We start from the raw sequence: 8,426 nt of genomic DNA, 5'->3' as shown, positions 1-8,426 counted from the left end.
GAGAGGAGTGGGGGCAGGAGTTCATTCCCCAATGATGGGAGAGAGGATGGGAGTCACTGGAGAAGAGATGAGATTTTGTCTAGGGGGTTGGGTGGGGGAATCCGTCCCTCAGACATGGGGGGTAGGGAGGAAATTTTGCTGGCTCCCGGTGCCGTGAATCCCCTTTGTTCTCGTGGGTGTCGGAGTCTCTGATTGATCCTTGTTCCCTTGCAGCAGGAGGACGTTACTGCGAAGGTCATGGCCCAGCTATTTACCATCACGTGCTTGCTCCAGTTTCCCAAAGCACTGCAGGGGCTGTGCTCCGCGGGGCAGCCTTGAAGACCCACCCACCCCCCCGCTTCACATGACCAGAAGCCTCCAGCCCCTGCCACAGGTACTGCTCTGTCTCACTGTGCCTGCGGGGGGAGGGCTGGGGGGAGCGGCCATAGAGCCCACAGCACTGAGAGAAACCCAGGCGGAGCACCTCGCTCTCACCACCCTGCCCCACCCTGACCCCTGGAGCTGGGGCCAGGCCAGATACTGTCCCTGCCCCCAGGCCCAGAGGCCAGTTTTGGAAAAATCAGGCTGTCAGGGCCATGGGGCTGGCCCAGAAATGAGAGCATCCTCAGAACCAGGGGTTATCCTCAGTAACCCATTGCGGTCTGGGAGGGGTGGCTCACACAATCCTGGGTGTCGATCTGGGAACTGGACTGGGTCCTAGGCTAATGCCTTTCCCCAGGGGCACCTTCACTTTCTGCCCTTTATTTTCCCCTCCAGCTAGGGGGTCTCTGAGTGTGAAATGAACAGGGAGGGTGATGGGGTCCTGGCACATAGCCTGGGTGGGAGCTCCCCTTGGCCTGGACCCCAGGGTCTGAGATGTCTTTGTCATCCTGCTGTCCTTCTTTTATTCCTAGGAAGGGAGTCACACAATGAGGGGTCTCTAGCACTCCAGGTGGGCAGTGCCTGGGAGCACCTGTAAGTGATCCAGGTTCCTGCCTGCATGCATCACCCTGCCCTGCCCTCCAGTTCCTCGCTATTGACTCAGGTTTGACTCTTGGCTCCGGTCTCTGGCTATGACTTTGGCATGACCCTTCTTGGCTCCAGATGTTCATTACCAACCCTGGCTCAGTATTCTCCTTACCCTTCTCTAGCCTTGCTCCAGGCCGTCCACCCACGCGCTCCAGCATTGCCTCCTCCTGATATTCCCCAACCCCTCGGATTTTGACTACCCGGCTTTGATCTTCAGCCTGTATCTGGACTCTAGCTTGACATGGACTTGGCTGATCTTTGGTCTCTGACCACCGGCTTCGACCTCTGGCCTGGACTTGGACTCTGGCTCTGGTTCTGCTTTGTCGATGGACTCTGATCTCTGTTTTGATCCTGGTGTGTCCCTGGACCTTGATTCTAGCTTCACTCTTAGCCTAGGTGCCATCCTGCACCTCTCTGCGACCTACACTCCAACCACTGGACCTAATTATCAGATGCAGCATGTGACATCAGGTTGTGCAACTTTTTGCAGAAAAGCAGGCTCTCCGCAAGTAAGTGGCCAGATCACTCCAGGTGTGAACCATGGCCTCACTACATGAGCCTGGTCCGATTCTGCTCCTACTGGAGTTGTGCAATGGAAATGTAGGGGTTCCTTTAACCAACCTCCGTCCCTGGACCTACTCCACCATTCTTGACTTGGACACCCGGCATTCCTGATAAAAAACAGGATTACATGGATATCTTTGAAAGAAATGTGGACTCGTTGCCTCTGCACCGGGACTAAGACTGCCCTAGTCACCTACAACCTTGGTTGAAAGTTGCCTTCGCCTGTATTTACGCGTTGTTGGAACCAGAATTAGTGGCTCTCCCTGCATACAGTCATGAAAACCAGTCCTAAGAGTTTATGAGCAAATAAGCGTTTCCCACGGGTGACCAGGCCCTTTTTGGGAAGAAGAAATGTGGGACTACGCCGCTCTTTAGACTATCGCCTCCTGAAAAAAGTGATAGTTTGGAACCCTTACCCCCTGCTGTGAATCCCCTGACCTTGCAACACTTCATCAGTGATGTATTTGGAGACATCGTGGATCCATACAGTGGCATCTATTCAGGTGACATACTTCTCTTTGTGCAGAACTGTCAGCAGCACGTGCACCACATCCGAACCCGGAGAGGTTTTGGCAGCATGGTCTCAACACAGAATTGGAAAAGCGGAACCTCCAGCCAACTCTCCACAGAGTTTTGGGGGTGTTACGATTGATGCAAATAAGGTGGAAGCCATTCATAAATGGGACAAAATTTGAAGTCCTCAAGAAGAGCAGCACTTCCTAGACTTCACCAGCTTTACTGCTGCGTCGGCCCAGGGTTCTCAGAGCCAATAACCCGCATGAGAGCTCTCCTCCACAAAATGGCCACATTCGTTTGGTCATCTAAGTACGAACAAGCCCGCAAACAGCTCAGAATTGTCTTCACCACTGCATCTATTCTGACGCACAGCATTTATCATGGAAGTAGACGCATCTACTATGACTATCAGGGCCTGCTTTGTTTGGTGGTGCCAGATGTGCGCTGAAATTCAGACTTAGCTTGACACACGTGACTTCTGCGCTTTCACCAAGGCACCACGCACCTAACTTCTTGGCATCTCAGGCCTCTGAAGACCCTGCTCCATCCATGGCAGCCATTGCCAAGAATTTCACTCATTCAAATGGCCACATGATGGAACTGACTCTCATAGATCACCTGACCAAGATGGCGAGCTTCATCCCTCTGTGCACGAGTACCTTCGGCTAAGAGGACAGATCAGCTCCAAATTTCCAAAGGCCAATGACACCTTTATTTTGCTAACTATAGATTTCCCACTGATTTCATGCCACACTACGAATAGTCAGTCCGCACTTCCCAGCTATCGACCTGGGTCAACGAATCCACTACATTCAAGAAGAATGAAGGGAGCCCCTCGAGGACACTAGGAAGGAGTCAGATAGAAGAGGGAAGCCATTTGCTGAAGGGAGGTAGCAAGTCCCTGGCACTGACCGAATCCCTAAGCCCCGTCTGTTGCAGCAGTTCCTGACCCATCCCCCTTGGATGACCTTCTGATCCCATCCTCCTCCCCTGGCTCTAGGGAGTAAACTCTGGGTCCCTTCCCTCACTCTGGCACAATCCGTGCCCAGAGGGACCGAGCCCCTCACAGACAATGGGACTGTCCTCCCTTCTCCTCCTTGTGGGGGGGACTACTACCCCCATTTTACAGACAGGGAATGAAGGTGATGAAATGACCTCTCCAAAGTTACACCTGGAAATGTGGAGGAGATCTGGGAACTGGACTGGGTTTTACAGGAGTGCCCTCCCCACAGAGGCAGCTTCACTTTCTGCCCTTCGTTCTCTCCTCCCCTCTTGGCCCGTCTTCGATGGGGATCTCTGAACCGGGAATGAGCAGGGGCTTCCTCCTCCTCTGTCTTCGAATGTCTGGGATCTGTCCACAGCAATGCAGCCTGCAGCTGGCCCAGCTTGGGGAGCCATCGCCTCATCCTGTGAAATCGAGACGTGCTGGCTCTCAGTGATGCTAGACGGAAAACCACGCACCCCACACAGAGGTAGGAACCGCCCATTCCCAGGTTGTTCTGAGGAGCCAGGATTCCTCCAGGAGCTAGGGAAGGGCACAGTGAGCAGTCTGTCAGAGGTAGGGGAGGATCGTGTGAGGGGAGGGTCTAAGAGAGGAGGAGGGTGAGCTAGGCTCTGTATTTGGGCTTGGCAGGGATCAAGAGAAGGGACGGGGCTATTAGAGGGCAATGCGAGGTGCAAGGGGTGTTGGAGATGGGGGCAAGGCCTGAAAAGTTCAGCTACTTTAGATGAGTTGTGCCAGAGAATCACCGGTTGAGCTGACTGAAAGCTCTGAACTGGGGCTGGCCAAAAGCATCCTCCTCAGATGGGAACATCCCAAATGTCTGCAGAAGCTCAGCCTCTGAGGTGAACGTTGTGGCCCAAACCTCTCTCTGCTCTGTACCTCGCAGGATTCCAGCCGGCTGTTCCAATCCAGGAGGAAAACTGTGCCACAGAAGATCAGGGTTATATTAACTTTCCTGCAGTCATCTGGTACAGAGGCTGATTTCAGGGATAGGTTACATACCACAGTCAGTAGTTGTGCAATTTTCATATTTGAGTTCCTTCAGAACTCATGCTTAAATGCCATCTGGTCCTGCAGTAAAAACTGATGCAAAAAATTCATTGAGATTCTTCCCTATGGCCTGATCTTCCTTGAGTGCTCCTTTAGCACCTCAATTGTCCAGTGGCCCCATTCGTTGCTTAACAGGCTTCCTGCTGCTGAGGTACTTAAAAACAACTTTCTGTTTTTGTGTCTTTTGCTAATAGCTCTTCAAATCCTTTTATGGCCGGCCTGACTCTGTTTTTACACTTGGACTTTCTCTTAAGTTTGGTTTTCCTCTGCTAGCCTCAGGACTTGCACATGCAATACTCCAGGTGACTATGAAATGCTACCTCGCTTTGAAAAGGCTGCCCCGGGTCACTGTAAACACTTGCTGGGTTGCATCACTCCATAGGAAGGTAAAATCTCCATGGGAGTCTGAACTAAGGTGGAGTTGCTATAGGAGCTCACAACGGGACACAGGGGGGTGCTGGAGCTCCACCACCCAGTCCCAGAGCAATTGAGGCTGTGTGTCCTGCCCTTGGGAAAAGTGATGACCCAGAGCGAGGAGGCTCTGTAAGGAAACTTATGATCCGAGTCATTCTACAGAGAGCTAACTTAGAACAAGGTGGTGTGAGTTTTGCCTCTCTCACTTAAGGTATGTCTACACTGCACAGCACTGATTGTGGTGTGTAGTGTATGTGTAGGTACATTGCAGTGAAAAGCAGATTTTGTCCACACTGTAGTGTGTAGCTAGATGTGGAAGTGAGAGTGGCAGTAACATAGAGTGATGCTATATTGCTAAAAATAGCAGTGTAGCTGGAGATGGAGGAGGCAGTGGTTGGGCATGTACAGAATGACGCAGGGTACATACCTTACGGGTTCAGTTGTGTCTTTACTCATCTAAGCAATGCCTCCTCATCTACACTGCTATTTATACTGGTGCTAGGAGGCAAGCCAGGTGAGGGGCTTTACATGCCACCAGAAGGAGTGTGCAGTGTAGACATAGCCTTAGGGAGCAGCCTGCTTTGTCTCTCTCTGTTTCAAGGTTCTTGTATGTTATTGTTCTGAATTCTAAAGAAATAAAAGTGTTTATTATGTTGCAACCTTCCAAAAGTGTATTTTAGGCTTTCATCTAATGTCTCTATGTGTATGCTGTGAACATAACTCTGATTCCACCCAGTGGGGGTCAGGAGTATTGGTACACCATCCAGTTCACCATGAGAGTGGGCTGAGCACTTGGGAAGGTGGGGGTTACATGAAAGGTGTTTTATTTATTTAGATTAAAAATTGAGCAGACTGATACAATGCTGTTCTACTCAGGATCTGAGATCATAGAACTTTTAAGTGATATAGTGAATTTATATCATGCAATGCACATTGTGTGGTTTTGATAAACACCTTACACATCGGTGACCTGGAAGAGCCTTTACACTGTTTTTGGCAATGCTGCTGGCATGAAATTCTTGATTCCACCCCAGCACAGACCCCTTTTTCCTACCCCCCTTCCCCGTTAGTTACTCTGAAGGATGTTATGCTAGAATTTCACTGAGTAATAATCACTTTTCTACTTAGCACTTTCCTTACAGCACATTTCACATCCCTGTTCCTCAGGCTGTAGATCAGGGGGTTCAACATGGGGATCACTATCGTATAGAACACGGAGGCTATTTGATCTGTATCCAGTGAGTAGCTGGCACTGGGTCGCAAATACATGAAGAAAATGGTCCCATGGAACATAGTAACAGCTGTCAGGTGGGAGGCGCAGGTGGCGAACGCTTTACGCCTGCCCTGGACAGAACGAATCCTCAGCACAGCAATTACAATAAGAATGTACGAGATGATGATGATCAGAAACGTGCTCATTTCAAACAAACTGCCGCAGGTAAAGAGTAGCCTCTCGTTGACAGAGACATCACTGCAGGAGAGTTTCAGGAGAGAGGTGAGATCACAGTAAAAGTTATTGATGACATTGGAATCACAAAAGGATAATCTCTGCAAACTGCTTGTGTTTATCAAAGAGTTAATCAAGCCCGAGAAATACGACCCAACCACCAGCGTTATGCAGACCCTCTTGGTCATGGTGACTGTGTAGAGCAGTGGATTACAGATGGCCACATAACGATCATACGCCATCACAGCCAGGAGGAAGATCTCAGCGGTGACAAACACAACAAAGAAGCCATATTGTGTAATGCACCCGCTGTAAGAAATGGCTTTACTCTCCACTAAGAAATTGACCAGCATATTGGGAGTAATGGTGGAGGAATAGCAGACATCTAGGAAAGACAAGTTGCTGAGGAAGAAGTACATGGGCGTGTGGAGTTGGGGCTCGATCTGAATTACCAAGATCATCCCTATATTCCCCAGCAGGGTGATGAGATAGATGAGAAAAAATGTGACAAAAAGAGGGACCTGCAGCTCCACACAATCTGTTAATCCAACGAGAATGAACTTGGTCACTGTGGTGTGATTGTCTCCAGTCATTCGTGTTAACTTCCTCGTTATCTGCAGGGAAAAATAATTAATCATAATGCTTGTAGCAACTGATTTCCATTTATACAGTGCTCTGTGCAGGCTCTGGGCTTTTGAGTGCCCCATCTCCCTGTGAGTGCGGGCAATAGCTGCAAGAACTTCAGAGAGCAGGCAGTGGACAAATTAAACCAGTCTGGAATGCATAGCGACGTATGACCTTAACGTACATAGTGTATCTGTAACCCACTGGTTAGCATGCGTTATGTGTGTCCCATTCACTGCCTGATGTACAGAGGATGTGTTTCTGTTATAGCCCATTGCTTCCATGGCTGGTTCTTTAGCCAAGCTGTAGACACTCCTGCTTTGTATTCTAGAGAGTTCCAGTTCAGTGCCTCTTGTTGGTTAACATAGTAACTGTCACTCAAATTAATTACTGGAACATCATCAATTGTATGATCATGATGCAGTCCTGAAATGGTATATTCTTATAAATAAATCTAAATCCTTCAATCGACAAGTTGTTAGACTCCATTGTGACTGTACAGTAGTTAATGCATTTACTCTCAAAATAACCCAGTGGTAGAGGGTGCAGAATTTGGCTTAGTGTCCCTTAAAACCATTCACATGAAAATGAGTATGTAGACAACATTCAGCACACGAAATATAACACCACAGAGTACTAATGAAAACGAGCTTGCATGGACAGTGATTTAGAAATAAATTACTATGTGAATTGTTTCAAAGACTATGACACTATCAATAGTGTTTTGTTAATACACTTTACTGCGAAGGGGACATTTTCAGTTAAGTAAAATAAAAGGGAAAAAGACCTAAAAAGTTGTTTTGAGAAACCAACCACTGCCCCAGATCCACCCAAGACTTTGGTAATTTCCATTGAAATAGGGAGGACCTGGGTTGGGTTATTTAGGGAGAAATAAATGGTTTGACACTGTGTTAAATATTTAAAGGACCTATTTTTTAATTAATTTTAACTCAGAAATGTATTAACAGATGCAATAGCAAATTCTCAGAAAATTCATTCTTTAGTTAGAGCGTAGTGCTGTAAATACAAGGAGGACATGGCTTAAATATGTCAAGAGGCAACAACTGGACAAATACAGATTAATAGGGGAGTACAAGGAAACAAGGAGTTAATAAGATCAGCACGGAAGGCAGTGATCTTAGCACACCACAGTGAATCTCTGCTTAAGTGGAAGCAAACTCAGCCTTATATGTGGCACTACCTCCACACTATACAGTGCCTGGAGCCACATGGACATTTTTTTCAGTGTTGCAGAAAAGTGAGTTTGTCATTTAGTGCTCCTTTACTGGTTAGAAATATATGGATAATTTTCATGTCAGGTACATATATATCTATATTTTGCACTAAATCCTGATCTTATTAAAGACAAGTGGCAAAACTTCAATTGAACTTAAAACTATCTGAACTCTTATAATGAATCTGCAGAAGGGGAAAGAATTAAGATGGCATCTGTATCTTTAACTTTGGGGTTTCCTAACTCTTCTGTAAAACTGTTTGTCATCTATGTAGCCCTTTGCTTTATTTAGGACCAGAATGTGATATATTGGTACCCATGTTGAGTGGAGGTGGTTGAATTTATTTAAAATGCATTTTTGCAGAAAATTTTCAGTGTAGTCTAACTTCCTCTGATGTGTCAGGGGAAAAAAAGGAAAACAAACCCCAGATATTTGGGGTGGGACATTTTCAATATGTTGTGAAATTTGGAACCTAAAACCCTACAGATTTTAATAACATTTTTTCAAACCCAAAATATTTACATAGAGAGGAGGGGCGCTGCTGTTTTGTTTTTGTTTTTTTGTA

At 47.4% G+C, this 8,426-nt stretch overlaps 1 protein-coding gene across 1 annotated transcript; it reads right to left on the bottom strand.

Annotated features, from left to right (window-relative positions):
• Positions 1-5,560: 5,560 nt before the first annotated feature.
• On the bottom strand, positions 5,561-6,595 carry LOC101949653 (olfactory receptor 5J3-like). Its single transcript, XM_042846099.2, has one exon. It carries the CDS (start codon positions 6,593-6,595, stop codon positions 5,654-5,656), a length of 942 nt encoding a protein of 313 aa, XP_042702033.1. The 3' UTR covers positions 5,561-5,653.
• Positions 6,596-8,426: the final 1,831 nt, after the last annotated feature.

Source organism: Chrysemys picta, unplaced genomic scaffold (assembly GCF_011386835.1).
Source record: "Chrysemys picta bellii isolate R12L10 unplaced genomic scaffold, ASM1138683v2 scaf2477, whole genome shotgun sequence".
Taxonomy (NCBI): domain Eukaryota; kingdom Metazoa; phylum Chordata; order Testudines; family Emydidae; genus Chrysemys; species Chrysemys picta.
Note: the sequence above shows the minus strand (reverse complement) of the source record. Positions and strands in the feature narration are given on the sequence as shown.

What these genes read in the sequence shown, in the direction of transcription:
- LOC101949653 (XM_042846099.2), bottom strand. Translation starts at nt 6,595, where the DNA reads ATGACTGGAGACAATCACACCACAGTGACCAAGTTCATTCTCGTTGGA.